Consider the following 17,302-nt stretch of genomic DNA (forward strand, 5'->3'; position numbering starts at 1 on the left):
TCCCACTGAGTTCTTTGCACATCATCTGACTCCTGTCATCTGAAAGGCCCTTGCCCACCTCTTAATTCCAGCTCCTTATTTCCTTGCCACAATACTGACATTTCAGTGGAAACATGGTGGTAGTAACTTCTGTGAAGAGCAGAGAAGGGTACTTGAGATTTACACAGGTTCAAAGAGACACTGGATATTTGCAAGGGAAATAAATCTGTTGAGTGTCAGTATGCTCACAGAGACCACCTCCAGCTTAGGAAGACCTTGAGTTGAAAATCATGAGGGGCTGGGCAAGCCATAGGGGGAAGAATTCTATACACTTGCCTTATTCTCTTCCCTAAACATCTCCTAATAACCACTGCTGGAGATAGGATGTTGGACTAAGTGGATTTTTGATCTAACCATCTATGGCCATTCTTATACTTTTTGAAACAGGGAATAATAGAGGGTCTGAAATCACCTTTGTACCTCCAATAATTCACCTGCTGTTCTTTATCATAATATGAAAGGGAATGGAGAAGATGAATAGATATAGTTGATTTTGACTGGCTTTTAAGTTATGTATTGAACTCATGCTTGAAACATGACTTGCGATATAAATGAAGCATAACCGAATACATAACTGTGACAAATTGATATTAAATGGTCATTGTGAGAAGTGGTGGGAGTGAAATGTGACCTCGCTCTTTTGTTAGTTCCTTTAGAAAAATCTCTATAATTATTTTGTAGTACAGAAGTTTCTGTGAGTCAGTAGTCTATGCTACCTTTTTTTTCTGATTCACTGTGTTCCTCTCCCCAAATTGCCTGCCATTGGTTGCCACTAGTAGTGAGTTTTTTTCAGTAGCTCCAGTTTTGAAGGATTCGTTGTGTGACCTGGGTGTGTGGAATTTCAAAAACAATGTAACTAACTTAGTTTTAAATGTTTGCTTTTGTAGCATATTATTTTAATCAAAGTTATATTTTAACACAGAAAAAGTTAAAGCATGTGCAATGTTGAAGCCAAAGGTTTAAAGAGAACAGCATTGTAACTCAAAACTGGTCTGGAGTCTGTCACTTTTTGGTCTGCAATATTGTCTGTTGCAAATGGTCCTGTTCAGATGAATCAAATTGCTAAGGGTGTAAGCTGTTGTTTACCAAGACCTGGGATGCTGGTATAAATCCCAGAGATTAAAGCAACTTTCGTCATACTGGACTTTGGTAGGCAATCTGTGAGAGTGGTTTTTATGACAGACAGCCTGCACTTGCACAGGCTTCAGTCTCACTCTTCCCACTTAGCTCACTCATATCCCACCTCCTCCTTTTAGAAAGAACCATTACCCACCTTACAGTAACTGCAGCTCTCAGAGATGCTCTGTCAACTGGCAACTCACTCAAAGTGTTCATTTAACCTGTGTGCATGCTACCTTGGCGTCTGCAAGCATCAGGCTGTGTTTTGGCTGCATATGTGCCCTTATCCCATCTCCACTTCTTAGAGCAAGACGAACAAAGTGGCCCCAACAATAGCCTTCTTAATTTAGTGTGATTAATTAGGCTCATTACCATCAGAAATGGTGCTAGCTTGTATGACCCCCACTCATATGGCTAAATTTGCCTCAAAAGAGCCAAAGCTGCTGTAAGGTTAATTTCCTTTCCCTGTGTTTTTGTCTGCTTCCTAAATAATCTGTCTGCTTTGCTTTATAGCAAAAAAGGGACCTGTGTTAGAGCTGCTTTGGTATCATGGCATTCTCACTTCATTCTTGGTGTTAATGAGAGGGATCCTTAGCTCCTTGAACCATCACCATCCTTTCAGCAGATCTGAGCATCTGGGAGGTGTATGGTCGTGGGACTGTACTGCACCGCTGCTGTTAGAGCTAAAGGCAAACACTATAGATTTCTGGCTAGTAAAATAAGCAGTAAGTTTCAGGTAGTTGTCATTACAAATCTCAACTATAGAAACTATTTAAGCATACTCTAAATATTAATTGAATTCCAGCTTGACAAGTAATTTGAGGAAGAGGGATGATTTATTCAGAGATCTGCCTTTATATGGAATGATTTGTTGACTCTCTCCTTGAGTTACCTGCAAGGAATATGAAAAGTCTGGGTGAATTATAGTGCAAAACTGTTTATTAACAATAATGCAAGAGATCCTTTAAAACATCTGTAGATTTTTCTCTCAAGGAAATAAGCAACACTTGTATGCATGTACCTTAGTTTGAGGCTCACAGTAATTCAGTGATGTTTATATCAGAGTTTAGATCTTAAATTTGTGCTCTCAGAAAACTGGTGTTTGAGGGACTTGTTATTCTAGTCAGATTTCATGCACTCTTCAGCTGGCTTTCCTTTAAGTGAGCTGAGAACAGTGTTGAGCATTTGACATATCTGGTCTAAAGACAGTTCTTTCTGGGTAGAAGAATTGTATTTCAACATGTAACAGGAGAACCTCTAATCCTAGCAAAGTGTGTGTTTTGACCATTCATAAATCTACACATTGTGGCAGGAGAACATAATCCTTTAAATTAAGACCTGATTTCCTGCTCTAAATCAGTGTGTTCTTAAATCGTCAGCTGTCATGGAAATCACCTGCAGAATACAGTGTAAAATATGGAGAAACTGAGTTTTGGCAAATGTTTAGGCCATGCTAATGAGAATGTTTGTGGTGAATAATTGAAGTGAAGAATGCAACAGTTCTGAGAATCAAATTCATATTCAGAGCACCTGTTTGAGCGTATTGTTTGGGATTTCTTTCTTGGCATTGTCTTATCTTTCAAGTTTCCTTAGAAATCAGGGAGAGAATCTAACACAATGGTGACTGCAACGAACTTGGAAAGTTCTCAGGCATGACTCTAGGCTTTGAAAGTATACAAAAACAAAGCTGGTGTTGCATTGTGTCTGATTGGCCTCATGACAATACAGAAGGATGAACTGGAAGCTCTGATGCAATGTGTTGAATAATGAGAAACTAACATGAGGTAGGAATATCACTGCAGATTTTGTTTTGAGAGTTGTTCCTAACAAAGAGTACTTGGATTGATGATGCCCAGAGGTGCTGGTCAGAACTGGGGATCAGTGTGGAGCTCTGTGCAAGGCAGGAGCAGGAGACATTGGCAACAGCAGATTTAAGAATTATCAGTATGTGGGAGAGAAGTTTGTGCTGAAGGCTGGACAGTGCTATATGGCTCAGCAGGAGGCAGGGTACTATTCCTTCCAAGATACCTTCCCTCTGCAATTAGTCTTTCTCTGAGGGGTGATGCTCTTTAATCCCTGGATGGGGTCTCTCTGCGTAGCGGAGGCACCCGCTGACTGTTTCTGAGAAGTGAAACACCTGTTTTGCAGACACTCTCCCTTTTCAGGCATCAGTAATAAAAATGGTCGCAGATAGGCCTCCAGCCTTCCAGTGTGCTGGGGTACGGGTTTGAAAACTGCTGAGTTCCTAAAGACATCTCCTGCCTTGAGCAACAGTATTTGATGAAGCCATCATTCACTACCATGGCTGATTGATGCGATGCCTGTGGATGGTGGTGGCCTGGGGAGGAGATGAAGATGTGAGCTTGATGTTGGCAGGTCCCAGGGGTGCCACCATGTTCTCTGCCTGCATCTCTCTGCCACCCTGGGGCTGGACCTCTGGCTTCTCCCCTGTGGTGCCCACCATTAGTGGTGTCCTTCATGAAGCAACAGCTGTTGGTGAGCTACTCTGGAGACACACTCCCGGGCAGCCATAGCTGAAAAAAGCCTCAGCTCCCTGAGCCCTCTTGACCCTCCAGGACCCTGTCGTGCCCCTGCAAGATGTGATAAAACATATTTAGAAAGGGAACAGGCTTTCCTTCATTTCAACTTACTGTTGCTGAGGTGTGGTGATCAATAAAGGCAAGAAATCTGTGCAAGCGAACTCTGCGTGCAAGCCGTTTCAGGGGTGCAGTGACAGGGTGAGATCTCGCCTCCTGCTCCCTTGAGAGTTGGTGGCCACCAGTGAGATAAGTCTTCAGGACAAGTTCCCACCAAACTTGCATTGCCCCTTGGTGGCCATGCATCATCCACGTGCACTTGCAGGCCCTGTGGGCACAGGAGCAGAAGGTGTTGGGGTCCTGTCAAGAGAGCTGACCTGCCTTGGGGAAAGTGCTACTCCTCTCCCAGGCCAACCCCTTGCCTTTTTTCCCCAAACCAATTAGTCCTGATGTGGTCTGTGTTTCTGTACCTCAGGCACTGAGTAACTACAGCTTTAGAGTAGCCTTGTTCTTGGCCAAAACAGACCACCTGCCCAGGAATGAGAAATGCACTAAACCATGTAATTTACTTACCTCAGTAACATCTGTAAGGAACTACCAGCACAAAACCAATATTTTTTTCTTGACCTTTTTTATAGCAATACATATTTATGTTTATTTGCAAAAGTGAGCTTTATAGCCATTGCAACCATGCTCCTGAACATTTTCCTGACAGGCAATCTTTCCTGTTTCTAACAAGCAAGGTTAAAAGACTGTAAAAGCCAGTTATTTGACTTCAAAGTAGGACTGAGATTTACCATCAAGTAACAAAGCTTTTTCTAAGCAAAGCCAAAGTCATGTATCTACTGTGTTATTATTTCAAAGTAATATAATATGTGACGACATTTATTCAGTATAGGAGTTTTTCAGTGCTTGTATTTTAGAACAAGTATAAAAGGTCTGTTTATTTTTTTGTTTCACATTGTAATGGTCACACACAAACAAGTTTTAGTTGTCAACCATTCTTCATATAGGGGAAAAAAAAAAAAGGAAGGGAGGGGGAAGAGAAAGCTTATTGTTTATGATTACAAGCCAAAGCTAACAGCCTTGTTTTGGACTTCAGTGTTTCTGGATCTGGCTCCAGACGCAGATCCCTTCCTACTCCATCATTCTCATTTAGCCATCTGTATCCTTTCAGTGGCTCCTCTGTGCTGTGTGATCCAGGACACTCAGATGCCAGCAGACAAAATTGTCCTAGGGGATCAGATTTGAGTGCTGCAGAGCAGGCAGTGCCCCCAGCTTTTAGTCAGTTCTGTGCATCCTCTGGTCACTCACTTGTTTCTTCAATTGTTCCCTACCATAAGGAATATTCTGAATTCTTCAAAGGGAGGAACATCCCCTACCTGGTGAACAATTCAGCAATTAGTTTAAATAATTTGCAACTAACTGTCACTTGTTAAACTGCTAATCAAGAAGCCAATTATCTGCTAACTGTCCTAAATACGAATCAGCAGTAACCAAAATGTTTCTCTCTTAAATAAATATATCTTTTTCCTGATATTTCAGAGCTTTTAAAATGAGTAATAATAAGTACAGTTATTTGTTTAAAAAAAAAAAGAATCCCCCATATTTAAATGCCATTTTCCACTCCTGAATTGTAAAATTGTGTATTTATTTCTGAAGCTGCATTTATAATTTTAACCTTTTTTTTAAAGTGCTGTTATTTTTAATGTATTATTATTAAGGCTGTTTAAAACTTAAGTCACAGGTCATGGTAGAAAGTTTCTCTTTCTACCTCTTCACCTTATTCATTTATGTCACTGAAGTCTTCATGTAGCCCCAGGTCTTAAAATGAAAATGTTTCCATTGATCTGTTGCAAGTTGTGTTGGTGCCTAGCAGATAAAGTTGTATGCATTTAAAAATCCTATTCTTGGAACACTATGTCTTTTACTGTACATACATTTATATTTACATGCTATGTAATTTAGAAGTGGTACATACCAAAAGAGAACATGATTATTATTATTTTTTTTTAGCCATTAATTGTAAAACATTCTGTAAACTCCAAAACTGTTCCAGAGCAAAAGCATATAAAGTATGCTTTTTATTATATATTTATTATATATTTTTATGAAACTAGATTTTTTTTACAGGTTTACAAAACAAAATCTTCAGAATTTATATCTTATGACATAGTACCATTGAATGAGTACAGCAAGCAAGACACTGATGTATGATGGCTCACCTATGGCTTTCTAAGTACTAAATTGAATTAGAACATTAACTATTTATACAATATTTTCTTCACTTTTTAAATTCTGATCTGAATAGTTGTGAATAGTTGTTTTATGCCATATTAACTCTGCAGAGTCAACACTTTGGTCAATCATGGTTTCAAGTGTAAGTATTTCTGAGCACATCCTTTCAAGAATATATCCTGGTGTCTTTTTAAATTCCATGTGTATGTGAATGTGTTTGCTTCTTTTCCATGGAATATGATTAGGAGGGCAAAATAGCAGCTGGTGTATTCAGGTACTAATACATTAAGTTCCATTTCATCCTGTACCTCCAGTTTCAGTCTGTATACATTCCTGGCTACTAACCCCCCAGTTTTGATTCCTGCTTCAGTGTCTGTGATAAACATAGGCTTGTAGAGCCCTGGGCAGGAGTTTGCACCATTAGCTAAACCATGTAAGTTGCCACACAAGAGGTGCTTTGGAGAACAAGTAAGCAAGCTGAGGTCCAAATTCTGCAGTTGTTTCATCAGCTGAAGGATGAATTGTTTTATTAAATAGCCAAAGGACTGTTTAGCAGTAGAGTGGCTGAGAAAGTAGCACAGTTGGCAAATTCCAGTGCTGACAAACACCGGATACACAAACCCAGAAGCATGTCAAGACACATGGTAACCAGACAATTTATCTGCAAAATCTTAATGCTAACAACACCAAATCCAGAGTTTTCAGATGTAACTCTTAGGCTGATAATTTAAACCTTTATTAAGCACTGTTTTAAAATGTATTATGACGCATAGCAAATGAGCAAAGTGAATAAACAAATGCGCAAAATGAAGAGAGCATCACTGCTTCTGGATTTGACTTTCCCAGTATAATCACTACTGCCAGCAGTGAATACATCAGATATATTTACATTGTATCTTTGTAAGAGGATGTTTATGGATATGACATATGCTGCTCTGCACCCTTAAAACCTGAGAGCTAGAGTCTCTCTCAATACCATGTGCATCTCTGTTCACTTCAGAAATATGCAATACTGCAGTAGTGAACATGGTAAAAGAATAAATAGATCCATAGACATATGGACAAACAGATGGGTTAAGACAGACTTTGTCACTTTTTCCCTAAAAATCCAGTGTGATACTTAGCTTTTGTGTACGCAACGACACTAAGGTGTCAGCCCAGATCATTTCCCTTAACTTAGTAATATTTTATGGATTTACATAAAGTTTTCACTTGAAAATGTGGAGGGGTGTGTGTGCACATTTTGCAGAAATGTACTGGGGTTAGTAATATAAACTTCTATATTACTTCTTACTTCTATTTTGAAAAACATTGTGAAGGTATAAACTATGTTTGAACTGGACAGAGATGATGATGTGGCATGTGACTGAAAATATATATTTTTTAATAGATGATTCAGCCGCAGAGAGTTTTAATGGCAATGAGACCGTGGGACACAGTTCCAATGCTTCAGGGGGAACACACTGCAGGGAGATGGCAGAAACCAACAGTAATGGCAAAACAAATCTGGAGCAGGATGAGCAGCCTCTGAACCTGAGTGACAGTCCCCTCTCTGCTCAGCTGACTTCAGAATACAGACTAGATGATCACAACAGTAATGGAAAGAACAAATACAAGACTCTCCTAATTTCTGATCTCAAGATGGAACGGGAGGCAAGAGAAAATGGAAGCAAGGTAAGATGCTTCCACATGCTCCAGATATGAAGTGTGTAGCTTAGAAAAGGAAAAGATTTGTGAGGCCAAACCAAAGATTATTCCCAAGTATGCGTTTATGCAATGTGTCTAATGTTTGTCACATCATTGCTAAAATGATATACACAGATGTGTATGCTCTGCTGCACACATATGATGCATAAGTACATTAAGGTGTGGGTGTACATGGGTGTGTACATATAGGCATATATAATGTGCTCACCCTGGAAAAAAATATCATTGCAGTTCTCCATCAGACATAAATTTTATCGGTTCATTAATGGAGAACTGTCTACATTATCCATTTTAAGTATATATATATATATAAAATATGTATGTAATGTAATACATATACATATGTATATGTACTGGGATACATATCTATATGTATATGTATAGATGACCATCTCATTACATGTATTATGTATCTGTAGAATGAATCCGCATGAATGTTAAGTGTGTATACCCAAACAAATTACTACATGTGAATTAACAACATCTGAAAGGAACTGATTTGGTTCCTTCCTGATTGTTTATATTATGCAGGCACCTAACCTGAATTAGAACTGACAAGTTTGCTTTAAGAAGCTGAAATCCCCCGAGGGCTTTTCTCTGTAGTTGCCATTATGTGGGTAAGGAGAAGCGAGGGTGGTTATATTGTGAATAAAGACAGATCCTATGGACTAGACAGCTAGCTTGATACAAATATATTTGTCATGAGGGCATACTGCAGGGAGGGTGAAGAAATGACCTGCATCATAGAAATTATCCATTGATCTGCTCTGCTCTTATTGGTCACAAGTTCCTGTTTTCCCTTATTTATTATTTTTATTTATTTATTTTTTATAACTCCCAACTGGATTACCTCTTTTACAGTGGCAGTAATGAGATGTTAGTACTGGATCCAAATACTATTAATGCTGGTCAGTAGCTTTCAGTAGCACACTACAAAATAACCTGAGAAGATATACTTTGAATTGCCACATTTTTTTTTTTTTTTGCAGAGCTTTGAAATAGGAATGACATGGAAAATCACTTTTACTAGGTAATTCAGAAAGGGATTGTACATAACTGATGTCTAGAGAACAACAGTTATTTACACTAAAGTTTTAACTCCTGTCTTCATTGCTTGTGGAGTAAAAATAAAAACTTGAAATGTTAACTCAAGTGTCTGGTTTTGGTGGGTATAAAAAAGGGAGACAATATAGGTGATTGTTAGTCATTCTCTTTCTTGGCCGTTCAAGTTGAGCAAATCATATATCCCCAAACTTTCTCCATCAAATTTTAATGAAAACTCATTTATGACTTACTTAAGTGACTTTAAACTTATTTAAAACTTTAGTCTTAAAAAAGTTTTATTTAAGACATGACTTTAAACTCATTTAAGACTACGGCTATTCAGAACATTTTTAATAAAATTAAAATTTGTAGAACAAATGTTCTGAATAGCTGTAGAGTGTGTATACTCTCCAGTGCTGGATTTACTCAGTACTTTGACTATTGCACAGTGAGTTCCAAATTGGTGCGTATGAATGGTATTTTCATTTGCTCTGGGGCACATTGTTCCAGTGAACCTTCTATAAGCCAGTCACCCAAATACTGATAGACACACAGGCTCTCTTGCCTGAGGTACATTACTGCTTCTGCCATTACTCTTGTAAATACACAAATAAGCTTGGTGAAGGAAGGGAGGAATTTTAATGTGGGACTCATTTGTAGCTAAGACAAGAATCTAGCCTAATGTTACATTTCCAATTTTAATCAGTTCCAACTCAGATGAAAAAAAAAAAAAAAGTTATTGAAAAGTGTTAAAATCTGTTTGTAATGAGTTGAGATGACAATCAAACCTGTCTCATTCTTTGTTATTCTACAAATTTTAAGAGGCCTGAATCATCCCCCACATCTATATACTCTTTCATCACTCACTGTCATCCTACCCACTCTATACTGCGAACAATATGCAAATTTACCTCCCTTTTTTGTCCTAGTGAAACTCATGTTAATGTTTACCGTTTATTTAAATGTATGATTTATTAAGTATGCAGTAAAGATTATTAAATATGGAGTGAAGACTTCAGGAATAACACTCCTGGGATTTTTTAAAAAAAAAAAAAAAAGTAATGTCAGAGGTTTGTAAGCTAAGTGTAGAGTAAAATAATATTTTTGTGGCTACATTCTTATTTTACAGATGTATTCTTAAATTTAAAAGTAGTTACAGAATGTTTTTAGAAGTAACAAAAAACATTAGTGTGTTAGAACAGAATGGGCTATACAACACCTCAGTGTTTCATAAGCATACATATACGCTTACATAAATCATTACTACTGGTTTATCTTGTGCAGTACCTTATGTGCTAAAGAGTCACAGAATGTTTTACAAGCCTTAGACCTGATCAAGGAGATCCTCTTGTGCTCCACTGGTGATTCAGGATACTGTGCCACTCCAAAAGAGTGTTCTGGCTGTGACTGAGCTGAATCATTTTGAACAATGCAGAAGGTCTGATTCCTAGTTGGTTGCAGTACCCACTGGATGCACTTGAGCAAGGCAATCACAAGGAACTAGCCAAAATTTTGTAATTTTCTGCCAAAAAGGAAACAAAATAATAATACCAAAAAAAGAAAACAGGGTTGACAATAAAACAAATTTACTAGGAGCCACCTGTCAACTACCCTTTTTACCCAGAATACAACAAGTACATGGGGTGTTTGTTGAAGACATGTAGGAGTTCTCCTAGCATCTAACAGCACCCTCACAGCTTCTGACCTCCATCCATTCACAGCTGTACAGTTATCAGACATGATTAGACCTGAGTAATGGCATCATTAGTAGTGATGGGTGAGCAAATGTGTTTAGCGTAACCTCTAATCATGTTTTCATGAGAAAAATCATCTGCAGTGTTCACCAAATATCAAATTGATACGCCACTTACTGTAATGTGGAATTCTTATCGTATCTTTTTGTGGCTGAGCTGAGAAAAGTTACATCATGAGGAACTAGTGATGAAAATATGTTTTTTTTTTTTTTTTTTTTTTTTTTTTAATAAGGGGAAATACATTTTAAATTATTGGACTAGCATTGCAGGAAGTAATACATTATGCTTCCTTCAGCTTCTACAATGGCCTATTCAGCCTGCAGAAGATGTTGCTTGCCTGAGCTGGCCAAATATTTCTGAAACCTACAGGCAAAGGGATGGTACTGGGAAGATTTTTTGCCTGATGTGTTTCCTACCTGCAATGTCTGAATCACCTTTTTAGATACTGTATCACATATGCTTTAATTAACTGAAAGACACAATTTCCCTGGTCGACTTGCATTCATTCAGGCCTGACTTTAGGTTTAAAGATAACTTACGCTGCCACATCAGAGCCAAAAATAAATAAATAAATAAATAAATAATAATAATAATAAAACATTTAATCATATTTTACCTCCTCCACCAAATCACAGGTATCTGAGCTTATTTTTTCCTGGAAACAATCACTTTTCTTGCACTGCATTTTAAGTATTTGGTTGTGCAACACTATTTTCAAGAGTTTTTCCTTCACAAGTAGTGGTGGGCTCCACCACTTGCCAATATAGTTCTGATTGATTATTTTGTACATGTTGTAGAAATATGATCAGAGGAATTATTTGGAGAGGGAAAAAAAAAGTAGTATTTCCATCATATTTTCTTTGTAAATTGGACAGATAATTGGCAAATGTTTTATGAAATTGGTTACTTCTTTGTACAACTTTGATTTTTAGAATATCCATCTAGTCAACGCTCGTTTTAAGCAGTTATATGCTTATGCTATATGGAAAGTTGTCTAGATAGAGACCTCATTGTGAAAGTGATGGAGTACCAGATGCTGAAACAGGGATAATTAACGTTTTCCTAAAATCAGTGCTATCTAATGTACGCAGAGAAAATCATTAGTGATTTGTAAGAAATATATATTTGGGGGGAATAAATCAGGTTTCCTTGTCTGAAAAGACTCTGATGAATAACTGGAGATTAGATAAGCCTGTGAACAAATTTTAATTCAACTTTCCAAACTAGTTGGGTGTGTATTTAGTCACTTTAGAGTATGACTTTAAAAACTGATGTTGCCAACACTCCTTAAAAAAGAATTATATTTCAGAGAACAATCTAAACTTTCTCTTTGAACCCTCAGTTTCAGGCAGTGAGCATGTGTGGTAACCTCTTCTTGGTGTAAAAAGACCACATTTTCTGTGCAGTGGAGAGGGTTGACAAATTGTAACATAAGCTTACAATCTGGTCCAGAATGTTTACCATTAACTGAAAAAATGTTATACAAGGAAGAAATGGTTTTTCACAGTTTCCATTATATATGTATATATATGTAAGTACGTATACATTTATGAGTGTATATATAGGTTTTATAAAATTTTATTGAGCTGATATTAGGGAAGTGACCCTCCAATAAGACCCAGCAGTAGAACTTCCTACAACCATTTAGGGCTGTACTGAAATCAGTGGAATATTGCCTAGTTGCAATAATAGGTACATATATATCTTAACAGGGCTGAATCTCTGTACTACAGAAGAATTATAAAATTACTCACTGTAAATGTTCTGCAAATGCATCTTTGAATTTAAATACCTAAGCAATGAGATTTTTGATTTCAGATTCGTGTTATTGCTTTTCCTACACCATGTATTTTATCTTGAAAACTCATATAACTTTATCTTTTCCACATCATTCATTTCATGAAATATAGCAAGCCCAATCCTATTAAATGATTTTGTTCTTCCTGCATTGGGATAACAAAGTTTTTGTGATATAGTATGAGAAAATAATTTTTTGAGATAAACAGCCATACCTATATTACGCTGTATATTCTACCTAGATTAATAAATACTTCATCGTGAGTGTATTGCGAAGGACATTCCTCATGTGTAAAACTTCTATTTGGGATTTCCCAGGTAGAAACATGTCCTGCTGGTCATGAATGCCTAGGAGATACAATAAAGTGAGGTAACAAGGAGACACACAGTGCGTGTCCATTTTGTCCACATACCTACTAATTGTAGGCAGTTGGCTGTCTTTTTCTTCTGTCAGACAAAATCTGTGATAGTAAAATTGGATGCCTTCTGTTCCTCTGGATGTATGGTAGGCCAAGCTAACATGCGTTATCACAGAATCATAGAATGGCTCTGGTTGGAAGGGAACTTGAACATTATCTAGTTCTAACCCCTCCTTCCATAGGCAGGGATGCCACCCACTAGATCAGGTTGCCCAGGGCCTCTTCTAACTTGGTCTTCAACACGTTCAGTAATGGGGCATCCACAGCTTCTCTGGCCAGCGTATTCCAGTGCCTCATCACCCTCTGAGTGAAGAATTTCCTCCTAACTTCTAATCTAAATCTCCCCTCCTTTAGTTTAAAACCATTCCCCTTGTGCTGTCATTATCTGACTGAGCAAAAAGTTGCTCTCCATCTTTTTATAATCCCCCTTTAAGTATTGAAAAACTGCAATAAATAGTTATGGTTATGATTTGCTTGAGTGTGTAACTGGCTGCATGGAGAAGTACACAAGATTAGTAATTGTTCTCTAAGTCTGTAAAGAAAACCAATTTTAAAGGAGAGAACAGCAAATAATGATTGCTGCATGCAGTGACCTTCAATTATAATGTGCAGAGCATTATAGTTACAGTGGCTCACAACACGGCAGATCTTTCATGGGGTTTCTGAAAGGGAGTTCTTGCTTTCTATTACTCCTTTAACACTAGACTTTTTAAAGTGTTTCTTAACTTTTTTCTTTCTTTTTTTTTTTTTTTCTTTTTTCTTTAGCTTTATGTGAAGAACAGTATTGCTGTCATAGGTCACTGCCAGGGGCTGTTTGTCCCCAGCTATTGAAACCAAACTATCGTTGTACTGGATGCATTTACACTGCTGCAGGTTAGCCTGGCAGGCTATAAGTGAGAAAGATCCCAGTCTAAGATGGCATTTAGAGACTATAACCTTGCCTGGGATCTGAAAGCCAGAGCATATGTGAGATGCAGAATGAAGAGTTATTTGAAGTTCCTGCATGTCATTCTAGGTTAAACTTTTGTCATCTCTGGTGGTTAGTCCAGCTGTAACATCTTGCAACATCTGTTTTTCTGGGACTCACCATTACTGAAGAAAACATATGGAATCCAGGTGATTTGACTGGGAAAACAAACAAACAAACAAACAAACAAACAAACAAAAACAGATAAACCTGTTGTAATCTGATGCTACATGAATCCTTTTTCCAGAAGTGCATGTGAATTTAGCCATCAATAGACTCCATATCTCTGGAGTGAGGTAGAATGAATTTCAGTGAATTTCTTTCCTATTCTCCCTCTCTCTCTCTCTCCCCAGTTTTATCAGTAAAGTAATATGAAAGGTCATTTCTAATGTCCAGTGAACATCACATCTGACATTGGGTTTCTGAGGCATGCATACTCACTGTCTATCCCTATGATTTTTTTTCTGCAAACCCTGTTTGCAGGTTTGCCTTAGAAAATGCTCAGAATGTAAGGATAAGGATAAGATATAAGATCACTTTTTTATTTTTATTTATTTATTTTTTTCCCAAAGCAGTGGTGTCCTCAGGAGTTACAGGGGATTTTTATATAGGCCAATAGTAGCTTGTTGAGACACTTAGGATGTAACTAAAAAAAAAAAACAAAACCAAAAAAAAAACTCTTGATGAAATGTGAAATGGGTATCCATCTACCTGAGGGGTAAACTGTAGGAGTTTGGAGTGTTTAAGGAGTTTACATGTTTATAGAGGAGGAGTTTGGTGTGTTTAAGAACAATGTTAGAGACATTATTTACCTTTCCTTTCCTCCTTCTATTTATTATTATTTCCTAGCTAAAATGTTTCTTATTTATTTTTTAATTCATCATTATTTTATATTTAAGTGTCATAGTTGGGTTTCAGACAAATTGCAGCATTGTCACATAGGGCTTATATTATACATATGGTCACCTCTGCTCTAAGCATGAAGGAAAGCCGGAAAGGATAAGATAGAAGCATCTCATCTTTCTAGGGTACCCTTAAACTCTGCAGGTTGGCTGTTTTGGTACATTGAAAATACCCTTTTGCCCTTCCAGTTTACACTGCCAAGTGTCCATGTTACAGATTATGAATATGGATTAGGAGTTAGTTAAGCCCTAAGAAAGGTTTTTTTGACAGCAGCTCATCCTCTCCACAGAGCTTCTTGCCTAAAGTTGATTCTCACTTCTTATATTTGGCAAAAGAGGAAACTAGATTCGTTTGTTTTTAATTGTTATATTTTACTTCAGTTCCACAGTCAAATATAAAAAGTGTTAAAACAATGACATATTTTACTGACTGCTGTTTTGTTGATGAAAATATCTTAGGAGTCCAGGTGTTTGACAGCCTTATTTTATGGTTTAAACATTAAGCCTAGGAAAAGGCTCAGAATGAAATTCTTTATGTTATTGTTAATGACTAACCTATGAGGAGGGAAACAGTGTAGGCAGGACTTGTTACAACACTTGGTGACATACCAGATTTTGAGACAACAGACAACAACGTAAGAGTGGGGCAGAATACAAAACCAATGTGATACACACTTTGTGGAGCATCAAGACATCAGCCCACAGTAGGCTGTAGCACTTCAAGGGTACAACCTGATTCCACCATTCCAACCACAACACCAAGAAGAGGATGGTGACTTCTTCCATCTGCAACTGAATTGTTATCTGATGGATTCCATCACTACTGCTTTTCGTTAAGTCCCTGGAAATAGTTTATACTGAGATTCAAAGGTAGAAGTGATAAAAGAAGTGAACTGAAGGTGAAATCCACCCCTGTGGCAATCATGTGTAGGTGGTGCCTGGCTACATTGTCTTTTGGCTTACATCTTACATCTGTGGTGTGTGAAGGCAGGCTGAAATGTTCTGTTGAACTATGCACATTGCTGTTTCTTTGCTGTGCTTGGATTTGTGCAAAGGTAGAAGACACACCAGTGTTTTCCACAGTTGCTTGGGAGATACACTGCAGTGGAAACAGATAGGCCCCTTTTATTCTACATATGGAACAAATTAATGAAAATAGCAGAAAGGAGTTTTGTGGCATCCTTGTTTCCTACCAAGTAATCTGCACAAGAGTGAGAGGAAGTAGCCTGTTTTCTCTTTCCTATTGATTCCTACTTCATACATAGGGTTTCTATGGGTTGGTCTCATTGTAAAGACTGAGTCCTTTATATTTTGCTTTACTATTTTATCAGACACTGTGGGTTTACTTTTCCCTACATTTAGAAAATGATAAAGTTGAGAAAATCACAATTTTTTAGCTCCAAAAGTCAGTTTATTGGTTGTTGGGAGAAAAGCTCATAGTTCTATGAAAAAAAAAAAGACTTTTTTTTTTTTCTTTTTTTCTCCTTTGATAGGAGAATTGTTATATGCCCCTGAGAGTCTTTCTGGTACCAAAAATTTGATGTAATGTAAGGATCCTTTTCCATTAAAGAAAAAGTTTATAAGATAGTCTTTTCAGACTTCTGATTTGGGGGTTACCCATAATAAATGTCTAAGCAGATTATTATGAAGAGAAACAACTACAGGTGCATGCAAAAATTAGTGCAGTGTTTGTCAGAAAATATGAATGCTCTAGGATTTTCTAGCAGTCACATTCATCAAAGCCCTTTGTCTATGATAACATCGGTTCTATGTCTAATTCCTCCCACTGGAAGTACATTTAGTAGCTGTTTTTCATGTTCTGTGAAAACTCTTGAAAATGAAATGGGTTTCCTGCAGGGCATTCATTACAATGATGTAAATCCAGAACAATTAATCTGAAGTTGATGATGTTACTTCATATTTACATATCTGTAATGGAGAATACAATCTGGCTCCATATGCATATGAAACCCCAGTTAATGTATAACTGGCATGGAAAACAATAATTTTTAATGTGACCTTTTATAAATTTTCTCAGATTTTTTTTAAAAGGAAAAAGTGCACTGTGGTCAAGTAGCAGACAGTGGTGCTGTTGATTCCAGATTGCATGTGTATTACTCATAGATCCAGCTGTCTGTCTTCATTTTCACTCACCTTTGGAGCCACTGGTCCCTTATACTGAAACAGCAGCAGTTGTACCTGGAGGGGATACAGGACTTTGTCCAACTTGTTTTTAATGGCTGGACATCCGTTCAGACAAGCGAGAAAGCTCTCAAGAGCAGCAACAATCAATGAGGTAAGGTGTATGAAATTACTATTTTCTTCCCCGTGTACAGCCAAGCATTTTTTATAATTCAGCAGCCTGGGAACCCATGTCTGTACCTTTCAGGAAAATTCCTGTTGACTTGGGTTTGTTCCTGACAGATACCTTCAGGGCTGGGCCTTGTTACAATTAATAATATCTTCAGTGCCTAACTCTTGCTTTTGTGTGTCTTTTCTCTTTTCTTAGGAAGGAAATTGAATTTGTGTTCAAGTCCTACCGGGTCAAATGGTTCACAGCAGCTTTTTCTTCTGTTATCACAGCTCCTCTACCAACTAGAAAAAGACTGGGAGCAAATCTTGGTCTTGGAAGATTAAATACTCTTTGATGGTAAATTGAGCAAAATATAATGGGGCAGCAATAATTGCTACTCACTGCAACTGTATTTAGTCTTAATATTATTTACAGCTGATGAACTGTCACTTTTTTATTTTTCAGATAACAGAGGTTGAAGAACTG

The 17,302-nt window shown here is 37.5% G+C and overlaps 1 protein-coding gene across 6 annotated transcripts in view; it reads left to right on the forward strand.

The window, feature by feature from the left end:
• Positions 1-17,302, forward strand: part of NOL4 (nucleolar protein 4) — a 193,780-nt gene that overhangs the window by 100,319 nt on the left and 76,159 nt on the right. For all 6 annotated transcript variants that reach the window (XM_068671769.1, XM_068671768.1, XM_068671767.1 and 3 more), the window contains one exon: positions 7,324-7,607. In XM_068671769.1, coding sequence (XP_068527870.1) covers positions 7,324-7,607 — 284 coding nt within the window. The remainder of the gene's footprint in view (positions 1-7,323; positions 7,608-17,302) is intronic.

This window comes from Anas acuta, chromosome 2 (assembly GCF_963932015.1).
Source record: "Anas acuta chromosome 2, bAnaAcu1.1, whole genome shotgun sequence".
NCBI lineage: Eukaryota > Metazoa > Chordata > Aves > Anseriformes > Anatidae > Anas > Anas acuta.